Here is a 17,634-nt window from a genome sequence, read left to right as displayed (position 1 = left end):
ACTGCAAGGCTACAGTAACCAAAACAGCATGGTACTGGTACCAAAACAGCTATATAGACCAATGGAACAGAACAGAGGCCTCAGAAATAACATCACACATCTACAAGTATCTGATCTTTGACAAACCTGACACAAGCAAGCAATGGAGAAAGGATTCCCTATTTGATAAATGGTGCTGGGAAAACTGGCTAGCCATATGCAGAAAACTGAAACTGGATCCTTTCCTTACACCTTATGCAAAAATTAACTCAAGATGGATTAAAGACCTAAACGTAAGACCTAAAAACATAAAAATCCTAGAAGAAAACCTAGGCAATACCACTCAGGACATAGGCATGGGTAAAGACTTCATGTCTAAAACACGAAAAGCAGTGGCAACAAAAGCCAAAATTGACAAATGGGATCTAATTAAACTAAAGAGCTTCTGCAGGGCAAAAGAAACTGCCATCAGAGTGAACGGGCAACCTACAGAATAGGAGAAAGTTTTTGCAATCTATCTATCTGACAAAGGGCTAATATGCAGAATCTGCAAAGAACTCAAACAAATTTACAAGAAAAAAACAACCCCATCAAAAGGTAGGCAAAGTATATGAACAGACACTTCTCAAAAGAAGACATTTATGCAGCCAACAAACATATGAAAAAATGCTCATCACCACTGGTCACTAGAGAAATGCAAATCAAAACCACAATGAGTTACTATCTCATGCCAGTTAGAATGGGGATCATTAAAAAGTCAGGAAACAACAGATGCTAGAGAGGATGTGGAGAAATAGAAAAGCTTTTACACTGCTGATGGGAGTGTAAATTAGTTCAACCATTGGGGAAGACAGTGTATTTCTAGTTCTGGATTCCTCAAGGATCTAGAACTAGAAATACCATTTGACCCAGCAGTTGGGTATATACCCAAAGGATTATAAATCATTCTATAAAGACACATGCACATGTATGTTTATTGCAGCACTATTCACCATAGCAGAGACTTGGAACCAATCCAAATGTCCACCAATGATAGACTGGATAAAGAAAATGTGGCACCATGGAATGCTACACAGCCTTAAAAAAGAATGAGTTCATGTCCTTTGCAGGGACATGGATGAAGCTGGAAACCATCATTCTCAGCAAATGAACACAGGAACAGAAAACCAAGCTCTGCATGTTCTCACTCATAAGTGGGAGTTGAACAATGAGAACATGTGGACACAGGGAGGGGAACATCACACACTGGGGCCTGTCTGGGGTAGGGGGTTAGGGGAGGGGATAGTATTAGGAGAAATACCTAATATAGGTGACGGGTTGATGGGTGTAGCAAACCACCATGGCACAGGTATACTTATGTAACAAAACTGCACGTTCTGCACATGTACCCCAGAACTTGAGTATAATAAAAAAAGTGCTGTACAAAACAAAAAATAATAAGTGATAGAGACCACATGAGGCCCTCAGAACCTAAAATATTTATTACCTAGCTCTTTATAGAAAATGTTTTCCAACCCCAGTTTTACACCATTCTCTTTTCTCTACTATAAAGAGAACTTGTTTTTTGTTTTGTTTTGTTTTGTTTTGTTTTGAGACAGTGTCTCATTCTGTCGTTCAGGCAACAGATGGTGCAGTGGCACCATCTCGGCTCACTGTAACCTCCGCCTCCTGGGTTCAAGAGATTCTCCTGCCTAAGCCTCCTGAGTAGCTGGGATTACAGGCACCCGCCACCACACCTGGCTAATTTTTGTATTTTTAGTAGAGACAGGGTTTCACCATGTTGGCCAGGCTGGTCTCAAACTCATGACCTTAAGTGATCCGCCCACCTCAGCCTCCGAAAGTGTTGGGATTACAGGCATGAGCCACCACACCTTGCCAGAACTTGTTTTTTTCTAATTCTGTGTCTGTCTTTTCTGTTTATTTATCTGCCCTATTAACCTCATCTGCAAATACACAGTGAGTATAGGGGGTAAAAAGGAGGAGAAAATGCTATGAACACATACACATTAATGGTTGTCCCTGTCACACTATGATTCCAGCGGTAATATAAAAAGTCAGGTGGATCTTTCATTATCAGCCATAGTAATTATATGCATTGTTAAACTTCTGATATAATCCCTGATTTCTTTCTTTTTCTTTTCTTTTTCCTGTTCCTTCTTCCTCCTCTTCTTTCTTTCTTTGCCAACAGATCTACTGAAAATGAGCTTCTTACCTGTTCCCTTAAAGGATATAGACATCATTCTTTCTAGCTTTGTTTTTCTTTCTCACCCTTTGTTTTTTCCTTCCCTCCTTATTCCTTCCCTTTCTTCTCTCTCTTCCTTTCCCTCCCTCTCTTTCTCCTTCCGTTTCTTCTTTACTTTCTTATTTTTTTCTTTTCTTTAAATAAATATCTATTGAGTACCTATAAAGCATTGTGCATTGAGAATCCAAAGACCAATAAGATGCAACGTTTGCCATGGAAACACTTGGTTGGAATTAAATGAAATACACTATAGAGTGGTGTGTCCATGACAAAATGAGATCAAGGTGTTGTGGGTCTGCCTGGGGGTGGGTGGAGGGTGTAACTGAAGTAGAGTGTCTGAGGGAGCCAGGAGGCAGTAGCAGAATCCAGATGATAAAGAGCCTCAGATTCTGAAGGAACTTCTACTTTTTTCTAAGGGCCATGAGAGCCTACTCAAGAATTTCAAGCAGGGGAATAAAATATCCTGATTGATCTTTAATAAGGAGCACTGGGCTGCAATGAGGAGAAATGCCAGACTGGAAGTAGAGAGACCAGTAAGGGCACTTTCATAGCAACTGGGTGAGAAGAGATGAGGGTATGCACTAAAGCAGCAATGATAGCTCAGATGTAATAAAATGACCACTAATAGATCAGGCACAGTGGCTCAAGCCTGTAATCCCAATACTTTGGGAGGCTGAGGTGGGAGGATCTCTTAAGGCCAGGAGGTTGAGGCTACACTGAGGTCTTGAGGCCAGGAGGTTGAGGCTACAGTGAGGTAATGTCATGCCACTGCACTCCAGTGTGGGCAACAGAGCAAAACTCTGTCTGTAAAAATAAAATAAAATGACCATTAATAATGGTCATAAAAGCCAACACTCGCTAAGTAGCCACTGTGTGCTAGCCTTTTGCTAAGTATTATATATCATTATCTTTTTGGATCCTTGCAACAATCCCATGAGCTAGAAACTATTATAGTCCCTATTTTAGAAATGTACATACTGAGGCTCAAAGAGATTGAATCAGTTATTAACTATCACAACATAAGATTAACCACCACAGGCTAGGATTTTGCCTCCTCAGCTATCTTCAGTGACATGAGTCTCTAGCAGAAAACTTACGACTGGCCATTGGATTTTGCTTCCTAGTGCTTCAAGTTGTGAGGTAGGCTAGGACACTGAGAGACCTTCTGAGGGTACTGACCATGTTATATTCATCTCTATCTTTTCCAAGGCATTTGTCATCTAATAAAGGTTTGTTCTTGGCCATATTCATTCATTTCTCTGTGTTTTGTTCAAATGCCATTTCCCTTTCCTGTATCACCTATGTACATCTACCTTTGCTTCAAGGCCTCGTGTGTCTCATCACCTCTGTGAAACCCTCCAATTGTCCTTTGTGAGCCACTTGAAATGTACTCAGCATGCCTCCACAACCAGGTCTAGGACTTGACTGACACTTCACTCTGAGCCTGCTGTTTACCACCAGACTTGCTCCCCGACACTCCAGCTTTGGCCTGCCTAACTGATCAGCAACCCAGGCTCCTTATACCTTTTCCAAATTAAACCATGGAAACATTTCTGTCTGATCTCTTGGAATTTTCAACATGGTTTTCAAAATTCGTTTCCTTAGCTCAGACTTTGACCCTGCATTGTTATGTCCCTGGTGTCCTTTGGTTTCAGGAACTGTGCTCTTAGAAGACACTGCCTCCACACCCTATCCTGGGTGACCTCCCAGCCAGGGCATCCTGCCCAAGGAAGCTCTAACACCTTCCTGGGCAACCCCAGCCCTCTGATTTTTTTTCTCTCCCATAAGCTTAGGCAATTTACTGCAAAATCAGTACTTTAAAAAATCTACTTAAGTTTCATATTTTATATATTATGACATTCATATCTATATTCTAGTGGTTTCTTCAACTAAATAACAAATTTTTAGAAGATGATGCCATGTCATAGTGTTTTTAGCTTCCCTGTAGTGCTTAATAGTGTTAAGAAAAGTATTTAACAGATACTAGAAAATAGTTTACAGGATCCCTTCTGGGATATTCTAAGGTATAATAGATCTATATTATACTGAATATTATTTTGTACATAACTTGGGCCCAATGGAGTAGAACGCCTCTGCTTTAGACCATTATGATGTCATAAGAGGTGATATACCAGGAATCACCATGTCTAATCCTCACAATCACTGTAAAGTGCATACCTATTTTGCATACCTTTTTTCCTTATATACTTTTCCTATTGCCTCTGTAAGATAACTAGGTAAATTAGATAACTTCATCTATTTTACAGATCAAGTTACTTTCCGAGAGTCACATTGTACTAATAAGATGTGGCCCCTGGGATTTAAAACCAGATTTATCTGCTCCGTGTCTGATGCTCTTAACTGCCTCAGCTCCTACACCTCACCGTACGGCAGATGGAACCCTTGATAACATGTCTTTAGATATAGAACAAAAAAAGTTAGGTGTCATTCTATAGGACCTTAACAATTTCTAGTTAAAGACTCCCCCCACAACCCCAAAATAAGGAAAGTTAGGGGAAAGAAACACAGGTCACTTGCCTAAGGTCACAAAATGAGTTGTCAGAGCCCTAGGACCAAGGATTGGCTCTCCTCTCATGCATTCCGCATTAGAAAACTGCTTTTCTTCCCAGATTCTCAGAGTTCTGCTTGCTCTTTCACTAGGTCCCATAGACTGGTGATACTGACAACTTCAGCATCGATTTTAGGATGCCTTCCCAACCTATGGGATGGTATCCAAAGAGAATCCCACATGGCACTGAAGGAGCAGACCTGAGATGTGAAGCAGGGAGCCGGAGCCCCTTACCACTCCTGCCAAAATTCCCTGTACAGCATATATTTACCTATTCACTCTACCCAAGAGCAACCAAATCCATAATAAAATGCCTTGGTCAGGGCTTTAGAATAACTCAACTATCTGGGATATAGATAAGGAGCCTTTTGAATTTAAAGCATCTAAAGAATCAAAAGACAAAAAGGGGGTGGGAGAAACTGCCGAGTAGATTTTAGAAATATATCTCAGGGAATTTTGAGCCAAAATAGAAATCATTCAAGTGCAGCACTATTTCTCCTTCATCTCCAGGTGTTTTGTATGTCTATGTGTGAGTGTATGTGTATCATCTGTTGCCCAGATTTTTGTAAAATGCAAATAAATGATCCTGTCAGTTTAGGATTTTAGATACAATATTTCTACATAATCCCAAGGTAATTATCATTTTGAGTGAATACCTCATACCTCATTGTCTTTATCCTTGGAAGGCATAGAACATAACAGGGGTAAAGGAGCGATGGAGGAAAATGAATTTTTTTTCTCTCCCTTTCTTTGCGATGATCAGTCACTCAGCCAGTGTTTATGACTGTGTGTAAAGCTCTGTGCTGAGGGCAGCCAGGGGACACACAAATGAGAAAGCCCAATTTGCAAGAAGCTGTCTTCCCTGCTCTCTCTTGCATTTGCCTCTGCTTAGCTTTCCCTATTGCCTTTGTAGGATAACTCAATAAAGAAAACAGCATTGGGACCAAAATAAATTTTTTAGCATTTAATTACAAAGAGTAAACATAACATTGGATATTTTTCATTGTAGACAGCAATATAGATAAACTTTTTTTTTTTGAAGAGATTTCTTCTGAGCCAATATGTGACTAATGGCCCAGGACAGCCCCAGAAGATCCTGACAACAAGTGCCCAAAGGGGTAGGGCTGCAACTTGGTTTTATACATTTTAGGGAGGCACGAGACATCAATCAGTACATGTAAGGTATACATTGGTTCAGTCAGAAAAGGAGGGACAACTTGAAAGTGGGAGGCGGGCTTCTGGGTCATGTGGATTCAAAGATTTTCTGATTGGCAGTTGGCTCAAAGAGTTTATCTAAAGACCTGGAATCAATAGAGGGGACTGTCTCTGGGATAAGAGGTTGTGGAGACCAAGGTTCTTAGGCAGATGAAGCCTCCAGGTATTAGGCTTCAGAAAGAACACACTGTTAAATGTTTCTTATCAGACTCTAGTTAATTATCTCAGGAGAAAAGAGCTAGAAAGGGAAGGGGATTCTTCACAGAATGTAGATTTTCCTCACAAGAGACAGCTTTGCAGAGCTATTTCAAAATATGTCAAATCTGTTTGATAGTAAAATACTTCAGTTTCTTTCAGAGCCTGCTGTATCTTACTGCCAGAGTCTATTGTCAGTCTTCAGGTCTCTGTGTCGATGTTACTGCTGCTCAGCTGTGCCTGAAACCTGAAGGGAGGAGGGATGATGAGGCCTGCCTGACCCCTACTTCCTATCATGGCCTGAACTAGTTTTTCAGGTTAATTTTGGAATGGCCTTGGCTGAGAAGAGGGGTCCATTCAGATGGCTGGGGAGATTAGAATTTTATTTTTGGTTTCCAAGAGACAGCACTTGGGGTACCCCAGCAGGAAGGAGAAGGAGGCCGTCTGGAGGAAGGAGCACCAACCACGCACAAAGGACTGGCAGTGGGCAGTCAGGGTTGGGGAAGAAGGTGAAGGAGCAGAGAAAAGGGAGAAGGGCCACACCTGGTGGTGATCCAACCCAGCCTGAGCGACATCCAGCCCTACTAACTCACTCCTGAGGGGCCCAGGGTTCCACCTGGCTCATGTGAGGAAGGAGTTCTCACTCCCTCTAGGTGGATGAGGCCAAAGTCAAATCCAAGGCTAGGACAGTCATGCAACTCCTTCTTCCTGACGGTGTGGCCCAGAGCAGGTGCTGGACACAGAACCAGTCACAGCAGAGGCTCCACTGCCAGCAGAAATGATGGTTGCTGTCCAGTGCTGCCCCTGCTGCTTGTAATGTCCTCAGAGCAGCTGCCAGTGCTCAGGGTGGCATCCAGGCCCCACCTTCAGCCCCCAGCCCCAGATATGCCCTGGGAGCCCAGCCAGGGCCGTGGGCTGGGCAGGTCCCCAGGAGGGAGCTCACAGCCAAGAGCAGAACTCCTGCCAGCTGTCCTCCTACAGAGCTGCTGTAAGAAGCCAGCAAAGGCTCAGACAAGGGAAGAGATGTATAGGGAGGCGGCAGAATCCAGGCTTCTCAAACTGCGTGACTCCAGGGCCAGGAGGCTGTCTACCTTCTTGACACACCACCCTTCTTGGCCCTGCTCTGCACCCCTGAGGGTCACCTGTGTGGACAGCATCAAGGGCTGAAGGGGAGAAAAAGAAGTCAGGGATGGGACTTCCTCCCATCCTCTGCCAGCCTGTAGGGTCACTGAGGCTGGCTTTTTCTCCACTGAAGGCCACTGCCTCTCCCAAGGTGGTCCTGTCTACACTACTCTTTCTGGGTTCCAGGGACCATTCCCACCCTTTTCTATGCAGGCCAGGGGTCTGCTACTATCTTGGGGTAATTGTGTGACCCTCAGGGTTCCCTACACTCTGCTCCCACCTTTATTAATTGTCCCCTTATTAAATCCTCCTCAGATGCCCTGGTTTGCAAGAATTGACCTCAGTTCTGCACAAGTATGCCTGGCTCTGGGTTTGGAAGCATAGGCAGACCCATGTGTCCCACACAGCCCCCTTCTACCTCAGGTCCCAGCAAGACACGAGGCCACTTTCTGCTCATCTTGTCTGCTCCAGCCTACTGGTCAGCCTTCCAGGATTCCAAGTCCAAGTGCCTCAGGCCAGGGTCTCATTCCCCTAGGGCACTCCTCCTTTGTGACTTCACTCGCTGAAGTCATCTGGGAGACAGTGCCAAATGTTCCACTCCAGAGTCTTGGCCTCTAGGAGGCAGGAACAGCAGGCCTGGCCAGCCCAAAGGACTCTCTATCCAGGATGTAAATGAGCACACTGCTGGCCCATGCGCCTCGGGGCTGTAGAGGGCAGCCTCAGAGGCACTGGGCACTCCTGGCACCATGGATGACGCTGCTGTCCTCAAGCGACGAGGCTACCTCCTGGGGATAAATTTAGGAGAGGGCTCCTATGCAAAAGTAAAATCTGCTTACTCTGAGCGCCTGAAGTTCAATGTGGCAATCAAGATCATTGACCGCAAGAAGGCCCCCGCAGACTTCTTGGAGAAATTCCTTCCCCGGGAAATTGAGATTCTGGCCATGTTAAACCACTGCTCCATCATTAAGACCTACGAGATCTTTGAGACATCACATGGCAAGGTCTACATCGTCATGGAGCTCGCGGTCCAGGGCGACCTCCTCGAGTTAATCAAAACCCGGGGAGCCCTGCATGAGGACGAAGCTCGCAAGAAGTTCCACCAGCTTTCCTTGGCCATCAAGTACTGCCACGACCTGGACGTCGTCCACCGGGACCTCAAGTGTGACAACCTTCTCCTTGACAAGGACTTCAACATCAAGCTGTCCGACTTCAGCTTCTCCAAGCGCTGCCTGCGGGATGACAGTGGTCGAATGGCATTAAGCAAGACCTTCTGTGGGTCACCAGCGTATGCGGCCCCAGAGGTGCTGCAGGGCATTCCCTACCAGCCCAAGGTGTACGACATCTGGAGCCTAGGCGTGATCCTCTACATCATGGTCTGCGGCTCCATGCCCTACGATGACTCCAACATCAGGAAGATGCTGCGTATCCAGAAGGAGCACCGCGTCAACTTCCCACGCTCCAAGCACCTGACAGGCGAGTGCAAAGACCTCATCTACCGCATGCTGCAGCCCGACGTCAACCGGCGGCTCCACATCGACGAGATCCTCAGCCACTGCTGGATGCAGCCCAAGGCACGGGGATCTCCCTCTGTGGCCACCAACAAGGAGGGGGAGAGTTCCCGGGGAACTGAACCCTTGTGGACCCCCGAACTTAGCTCTGACAAGAAGTCTGCCACCAAGCTGGAGCCTGAGGGAGAGGCACAGCCCCAGGCACAGCCTGAGACAAAACCCGAGGGGACAGCAATGCAAATGTCCAGGCAGCCGGAGATCCTGGGTTTCTCCAGCGAGCCGTCGACTATGGAGACAGAGGAAGGGCCCCCTCAACAGCCTCCAGAGACGCGGGCCCAGTGAGCTTCTTGCGGCCCAGGGAATGAGATGGAGCTCACGGCTTAAAGCCCAAGCTCTGAAGAAGTCAAGGGTGGAGCCAGAGAAGGAAGGCAGTCCCAGATGAGCTTCTATTTTCATCAGTTTCTTCTCTCTCCCCTTGAACTTGGTAACCCACATGGTTCTCCCGTGGCCCCTAGGTGGATGAGGCCAAAGTCAAATCCAAGGCTGAGACAGTCGTGCGACTCCTACTCCCCCAGAGCGTGACCCGGAGCAGGTGCTGGACACAGAGCCTGTCTCAGCAGAGGGTCCCCACTGGCCGCAACGGCTCAGTGACAGCACGAGCAGGAAGAGCAGCAGGAAGGCACCGCTGTCCACCTTGGGCACCATTTATCCCCCTTTCATCGTCCCCGGGGCGGTTGCGTGACCCCGCTGGGAGGCCAGACCGGGCCGGACTGAGAGTCAGGGGACCAGGCTGGGTTGGGGGTCGGGTGGGTCTGGACAGGGACGAGGCGCGGAGAGGCGGCGGGAAAGAGCTTCGGCTGGGCCGCGGGCTCGCGGGCACTTTCGGCGGCAGCCTCGGGGGCTCCGACTCCAGCTCTGGGCAAGATCCATAAACTTTTAAAGAAGCCTCAAAACATACTTTTAAAGCATTAAGCTTTAAAGTGCTAGAAATCTTGTGCCCCATATGTGCTTCTTTCAGTATTATCCTAGATCCTCAGAAGTAGCATGGCAACTGGAGAAAATGGGAGGAAAGACAAGAAGAAATAGAAGCTGATTTAACATCAAGTTTATTCAGTTTTGATTTTTCTTATCTCTACTGGCTTTCTCCTGTTCAAACCTTGTAGCGATAATATTTGGAAAAGAGCACTTGGAAATTATATTCCTGTTTTTAACTCTTTATATTTAATCATTCTCCTTGTAATTGATTTTGTAGCTAATTTACTCCCCAGCACCCCCAGAAGAAAATTTTACAGACAAAGGAAAATGTTTTATTTTTATTTTTTCCTTATCAACTTTTTATTTAAATGCTAATATCCAATTAATGGACAAACGAATCAGCTAATACTGGAAACAATGTAACAATAGTGAAAAGCATGAACTTTTGATTTCTATAGACTGATTTTGACTCTGCTACTAAATGATCTTGGCAAGTTGTTAATCTATATGTCTCAGTTTCTTTATCTATAAAATGAGAATAATACAACTTCATTAGGCATGCTATTCATTAATGTGTTTAGTTCTCATAACCCTATGGGAGGGGTCCTATTGTTATTCCCATTTTATAGACACGAAATTGAGTAAAGTCAATTTAGGTCACTTGTCTCTGAGCACATGATAAATACGTGGCAGAGCCAAGGTTAAAGCCCAGGCACACTCCAGCTCCGAGCCAACACTGTTAGCTATTTTTTTTTCTTTTCTTTTTTTTTTTTTTTTTTTTGAGACGGAGTCTCGCTCTAGCCCAGGCTGGAGTGCAGTGGTGTGATCTTGGCTCACTGCAACCTCTGCCTCCTGGTTCTGGGTTAAGCAATTCTCCTGCCTTAGCCTCCTGAGTAGCTGGGATTACAGGCACGTGCCACCATGCCCAACTAATTTTTGTTTTTGTTTGTTTGTTTATTTGTTTTTTGAGACGGAGTCTCGCGTTTGTTTTTTGAGACGGAGTCTCGGTCTGTCTCCAGGCTGGAGTGCAGTGGTACGATCTTGGCTCACCGAAACCTCCGCCTCCTGGGTTCAACCAATTCTCCTGCCTCAGCCTCCCAAGTAGCTGGGACTACAGGCGTGCGCCACCATGCCCAGCTAATTTTTGTATTTTTAGTAGAGACAGTGTTTCACCATGTTGACTAGGATGGTCTTGATCTCTTGACCTCGTGATCTGCCTACCTCGGCCTCCCAAAGTGCTGGGATTACAGGCGTGAGCCACTGTACCCCGCCCTAATTTTTGTATTTTTAGTAGCGACGGGGTTTCATCATGTTGGCCAGGCTGGTCTTGAACTCTTGACCTCGTGATCCACGCCCCCCCCCCCCTTGGCCTCCCAAACTGCTGGGATTACAGGCGTGAGCCACCGCGCCTGGTCACACTGTTAGCTTTTAAACTACAGCCTCAAGGTATACCCCTCTAAGGCCATAGCCTCATGGCCTGTTGCAGGAGCAGGAAGAAACCAGAGTCGGTACTCAGGTGTCCCTGAACAGCATCTCTGCTTCTAGCTTTCTAATGCCCCAGGAAGCCCTTCACCCACCCCATTTATATGTAGATGTCCTAGCCCCTTGTACCTCAAGATGTGACCTTGTTTGGAAATAGAGTCATTGCAGATGTAATTAGTTAAGATCATACTGGAGTAGGGTGAGATGCTAATCAAATATGACTGGTGCCCAGGAGAGAGGCCTGGAACAGATCCTTTCCTAGTGCCCTCAGAGAGAGAAAGGCCCTGCCAATTCCTCTATCATAGACTTCTGGCATCCAGAAGTGTAAATCACTACTTTTCTGTTGTCTAAGCCACTCAGTTTGTGGTACTTTGTCATAGCAGCCCTAGCAAACTAATACACCTACCATATGCAACTAATCTGGTTAGGCCCTTAGCACTGTTCAGTTAGCCATTTCTTCATCTCTTCTCAACTCTCTCCCATAATCCACTGGAAAACTCCTCCAATCCTTTCACTACCTCAAGCTCCTCCCCTTCCTTTCTCCCTCAGCAGATAATCTCACTTCCTACTCTTCTGACACAATAGCTATCTCTTGAGAGCTCTCAATTTCCCTCATTCTTCTCTGTTGCCACTGGCTCCTTTTCTTTTTAGACCATTGCTCTTCCTACCATACACATTTTAGCTTTCAACAAGGCTTGGTCCCTCTCCTTTCCATTCTCCATGTGCCCCTCTCAGTGTTCATACTCATTTCCATAAGTTTACCCTGCACTATTAACTCTGAAGCTTATTCCTGTAACCCAGCTTCTCTTCAGAGTACAGGCCCTCATGATCAGTTCCATCTGCTGTCTCTTCACGCTGACCACCCTCCAACTAGCACATTCTGACCTCTGTACCAGCTTCTGTCATCTCTATTTTTCACATTCAACCAGACCCCAGAACTTACTTTTCCATGCCCTCCTACAAACAAAGTTGGCAAGACCTCTTGATTCTTTCTTTGCCTTACCTCTCATATACATGCTTTCTGATTCCCACTAGAACATTTCAAATCCTCACCCTGAGCAACTGTCCTGAGGAATTGTCCTTCCTGTTTACTCTGTCTAGCTTCCAGCCTGTCTTTCATACACTGCCAATGTCATCTTCTCAACATGAAATTTTACTTATGTTTCTACCGTCAGAGGGCTGGACCTTTGTTGCAGAGAGAATAGAGGCCCATCTTAAATCTAGCATTCAAGGCTCCCCTTTAATACAGCTCCAGCTTACCTAAAATAACTAAGGGAGGCCAACTATCTACATAGGAAGAACTTTACCTAGTGCTCTGTCCTACTAGGAACTTCATGGTCCAAAATTAGATTTTAGCATTCCGTCAGGCATGACCTAGCTCAGTGGAGCTAATTCATGTTAACAAAACTTATGAAAGATTGATGTACCTCCGAGGCTACCATTTTTCCAAGTTAGTGTTGAAAAAATGACTACCAAGTGCAATGGAACACATGTATTAACAGAGTCACACATACTTTGTCACTCCCGAGTGGGGAAGAGAAACAGGCAACCAAGTTCTAATGAGAAGGTTGCTTGGATCCATAGAAGGGAAATCTATGGCTAATCCCAATGGTTTCTTCCATCTGTGAACTCATGAGCTCTCCTGGCAGTTGCTTAGATCACAGTGACTGTTGTGATTGCATTTCAGGCCTGAATGTACAAAGACGTGACCTTGATTAGGTTTCAGTGTTTTCCCACCCACAGGATTATCTCACAGGACGTTTTACTTCTATATGTTACTAATGTCATTGACTGTGTTAGTTTCTTTGTTCATTCATGTGTTTATATGTTTGCTTATTTAGCTCTCAGCCACCTTATTTCCAAATTCTCCTCACTATATGAAGTGCCCTCAGAATTTCTCTGAATAGACTTTAGGCCATGACCCAGCAGCCTCTGAAACCCTGAACAGAACACCACCAACTGATCTAGCCAGGGCCTGAAAATATGTGTACCACTCTTGAGTCAAAGGCACTAACACTGAATGAGGGGGAAAAAGGACCTGAAGAAAAGAGGTTGAGAAAAAGGAGTGATGCAGAGCTAAAGAGGAAAACAAGTGAGGCATCTGTGAGGATTAAGTGCTTTAGTTTACTTGCATTACATGTCCCTTCACCCCCTATATTAGTCAGCCCTGGCCGCCACAACAAAGTACCATAGACTAGGTGGTTTAAATAATAGAAATTAATTTTTTCATGGTTCTGGAGGCTAGGAGATCAAAGATTAAGATGCTGGTTGATGCTGGCTGATGTGCTCTTTTCCTAGCTTGCAGACACCCACCTTCTCCCTGTGTCCTCACAAGGCACAGAGAGAAAGATCTTTCTCTCTCTCTCTCTCTCTCTCTCTCTCTCTCTCTCTCTCTCTCTCTCTGTCTCTTCATATAAGGCTACAGTCCAATTGGATTAGGACCCCACCTTTATGACCCACATTTCACATTAATTACCTCCTAAAGACCCTGTCTTCAGATAGAGTCACATTGGAGGTTAGAGCTTCAGCATATGAATTTGGGAAGGGGAACACAATCCAGTATACAACAGTCCCCCTCAAAAAGAGTATATGTAAAGTTTTTGTCCTATTTCTTCGGTGAAGGAGAGCTAATGGATAATGGTATACTTAGATATAGTGTGATTACAGATATAAATTCTGACCCAACATTATTACCTTAACAGGTCTAGGTTATTAGCTAGACTGGGAAACAATTCGGCCGGATAAGTAAATCTTGTTTTTTTAAGATAAGTGAACCTAGGGGCTTCAAAGACAGTTCTATTAAGATGGCTAAATTTTATTTAATGTCTTTTGGACTGTGAGGAATTGAACCCTTAAACTAAAAAGTCCAACTGTGTTTAGTTGGAATTAACTTACTTCTTTACAGAAAGTCAAACTGTGTAGACAGGTTTCCCCTTAAATTCTTCCTTGAGATTGTGTTCTTCAGATGGGGAGGCCTTAAGTCGGGTTCCCTAGGATTACACTTGGGATCAACACCTGTGAGGGAGTGAAGGAAGCAGGATTAGGCACATGGAGAAGTTGAACTGTGACAGACTTACAGGAGATGTCTCAGCTGACCTTACAGGAAGTTCTGGAAATAAGATTGTCCTTCAGCATAGCCAAGAGTTGAGGCAAGAGGGCTAGGCCTTTGTAGCCTCATATCATATAGTCATTGGATATGGAGTGTCTCTGGGGAAGGGGCATAAGTGTCTGCCTTCCACAGAAAGCAGTTCCCAGGAAGGGACTCAGTCATAAGCCTTCTGCAGCCAACCCTGCTGGCAGCTGAGAGAACACATGCTTCAGTCGGTAAAGAGGGGTGTGGTGCTGCATCCCAGCATCCACTACAGGGAATAAGGGTGAGGGCAGGGGTCTGTAGATATTAGTTATACATTAAAATCTATTGACATTCTTCTACTTGGGATTCATTTGTTTTTCTTGTGGTTAAGAGATCATCCTTGTACTAGAGGTTGAAGATTTTATATGTAGGAGCCCTCTGAAAATGCTGAGTTGTGGCCAGCTGGGACTGGTTAATAGTTGTAGAATTAAAATGCCCTACGTTTCCAGTCATGTCATTACAGGCATAAGGGAGGGTGGAGCTAGACCCCATTGTACACTTAATTGAAAATTACTGATAGATGATGTGATGAGGAGCAAGTTTCAGACAAGCCTGTACATTTATTTTGGAGGAGCTGGTTTCCACTGAGGTATGTGTGGTTTCTATAACTTTCCTGGATTTTTTTTCCTGAGATTGCTTATGTTCATTTGCTAGAATTAGCAGAGAGGTTATGAAGATGGAATATAGTTCACTTTTGTATGAATGTTCCTCATCACTTGGCTGTTAATTAGTGTGGTTAGGTTTAATGAACTCATTTAATAACAATATTCCTGCAGAGAATTTTACTGAGTACTGAATTCTTAAATTTAATAATGCAAAACATATTTGTATAGTGTTAATAATGGTTGCAAGACTTGCAGGGAGTAAAATACGGGAAGGTTAAGTGTAATGGATTAATTAAGAAAGCCCAAACTACCTTTCAAAGTGACTCCATAATAATCTTCACTTTGTTTTAATGAATAAAGTAGACCATATCAAATGCCACTTGTGCATGTTAGTTTAAAAGCAGTATTCAAAGCTAGCACATTTAGATCAGGAGAAACATAAACACAGCGAAATATTCTGCTTGGCAAACAGAGTTTTGTTTCCTGTACTGATCCATTAAGTTGAATAACTTGATTTTCTTACAAGTCAACAGTATGTTTCTTCCATGTACAGAAATCAGTGGGACCTTTCCAGTCAACTCCCAAACGACAGCAGTTTGTATCAGCAGCAGTCCACATAAGCATTTGGGAAATGTTTTTAATTGCTTTAATTGCATATTAGGGAAATGACCAACTTCTTATTATAGCTTTTTCAAAGTAAGCAATTCATTTAAATGGGCTAAGGGCTTTTAAGCTGGTATAAATATCCTTTATATGATACATTCAAAATTATTTTGAGCAAACTTTTGAGGATGATAAATGTGTTTTGTAATTTATTATCCTAACAAATTGGCTAGACCTGAAGAAGATGTGTCCCTCAGAGTCCCCACCTGCAACATAGGGATAGAAAAAATATATCAATTAGGATGTGATAAGGCAAGATATGATTAAATTCATATACCTTGAGTTCTTCAGAGTCCTCAAAGGCTATTTTGAGGATGAGTTTTGTGGATTTTGTTTGTAGAGAGGTAGTTACTCCAAACAGGAGTACTGAGGAAGAGTTTTGAACTCATTTTGCACTCCCATCGCATTATAGAGGAGTGAATTTTAAGTTTCTGAAATATTAGAAAGACTAGAAGTTTTAGTTTCCAATTAAATCCATCCCCATCACATTAGGAAGGCCCATTGGTTAGGCATGTGTTTAGTTATTTTATTTGAGACATCATGAATTCTGGGGTGGATGGCTTAATGATGTCTTCAGTGAACCTTTTCCTTTTCTTTGTTCATCTTCACATTTTGCCATTCTTAGAATATAGGCATGTTCACATGCATATTGCCCCAGGGTCACAAGATGATTCTACCCACGCAGGTGTTGCTGCATTGCCAGGTACCATGTTTCAGGCATGAAGAACATAGAAAGAGAAAGTAGGAAATGATGACACCTAATTCAAAAAAGAAAAACTTTCCCAGAACCTTCAGGGTTTGTTTCGTTGGCTGCATACTATTACATTGTGTGGATACAGCATAACTAACTAGTCCTGGGGATAGATTTTGAGGGGCTGTTTATGGCACCCAGTCTTGGACTAACAGACATTTTGAAGGATGACAATGACCTATAGCTCTCAGATCCAGTGTTGACTTACTGTTTGTCAAGCCTCCCATGTTTCTAGTTTTGCTTCCCTTGTGGCCCTCATCTGCCAGCCTCAATCTGAGCCTGATCCTTATCTCAGGCCAGAGGGAGATAAGGAGTGAGTTCCAAGCACCCTGGGGCCCAGCATCTGCTTGCATTGGCATCCAGACAGGTTCTGGCTTGGTGTCTCAGTTCTGAAACCCATGTCCCCACTTTGCCTTATTTCCTGGGCCTGGCTGCCTGCCTTGGAAACCTACCAACCCTCAGTCCCTTGAGGACCTGGCCTGCCTGGTTCTTGTCTGCTCCCTCCAGGAAGGGAAATTCTCTTTGAGCTTCTGCCTGGGTTCCGCCCTCGGCTGACAGACTCACTTGATGATGCCTTATTGCCATGGCTTCAGAGTATTGCCAACTCCCATGACATAGATCCTTGGCCTCTCCCCACCCATCTTCCCTCCATCCACTTCCACCACCCCCAGCATGGTGAACAAGGTTATACATGGTTTAAGAAGTCAGATAGATACTAGATATTCAAAATCCCTAATGAAAAACAACACTCGTCTGTCCACCTGCCCTAGGCCAATTCTTTGTAACACTGATGACACTTTTAGCTGATTCTTCTCACATTTGCTTCTATAATTTATAATAATTTGCTTATATTACTGTTTCTTCAAGTTTTCTTCAATTGTAGATATTGTGTATTGATTTTACACCAAGGAATATGTGGATTTAAGGCCTCCCTCCAAATATGCACCCACTTCCCCTTTACCTATTCTCCTAATCATAATGTTTGATTAGATCAGTAGTCTCACTTCTTGTCACATAGGAGAGAAATAGAATTGTTTCTTGTTTATGCCACTTTTACTTGGTTATTGGTTATATGCACCCAAGCCCAATATACTGTGTTTCTGTCTTTCTTGTGAACATCCTCCTTTTGGTGGTGTCCCTCTCCCAGTAGCTTCCTGAGAAGCATATGTGACAGCTAATGTTTTGAGAAATGTCT

General features: G+C 44.2%; 2 protein-coding genes and 1 long non-coding RNA gene across 3 annotated transcripts in view; 2 read left to right on the top strand and 1 right to left on the bottom strand.

Annotated features, from left to right (window-relative positions):
• MCC (MCC regulator of WNT signaling pathway) overlaps positions 1-17,634 on the top strand; it is a 463,570-nt gene that overhangs the window by 45,420 nt on the left and 400,516 nt on the right. The gene's annotated exons all lie outside the window — the stretch shown is intronic.
• Positions 5,740-7,847, bottom strand: LOC134809968 (uncharacterized). The gene is made up of 2 exons (XR_010156971.1): positions 7,741-7,847; positions 5,740-7,363 (listed from the first exon to the last, which is right to left on the bottom strand). It is a non-coding gene; the product is annotated as an uncharacterized LOC134809968 (long non-coding RNA).
• TSSK1B (testis specific serine kinase 1B) lies at positions 7,924-9,934 on the top strand. The gene is given in 1 exon segment (NM_001328324.1): positions 7,924-9,934. A coding segment is annotated over 1 exon segment (1,104 nt). The 5' UTR covers positions 7,924-8,068; the 3' UTR covers positions 9,173-9,934.

Source organism: Pan troglodytes, chromosome 4 (genome assembly GCF_028858775.2).
Source record: "Pan troglodytes isolate AG18354 chromosome 4, NHGRI_mPanTro3-v2.0_pri, whole genome shotgun sequence".
NCBI lineage: Eukaryota > Metazoa > Chordata > Mammalia > Primates > Hominidae > Pan > Pan troglodytes.
The sequence above is the reverse complement of the archived record's forward strand: the minus strand, read 5'-3'. Positions and strand labels throughout refer to the sequence as shown.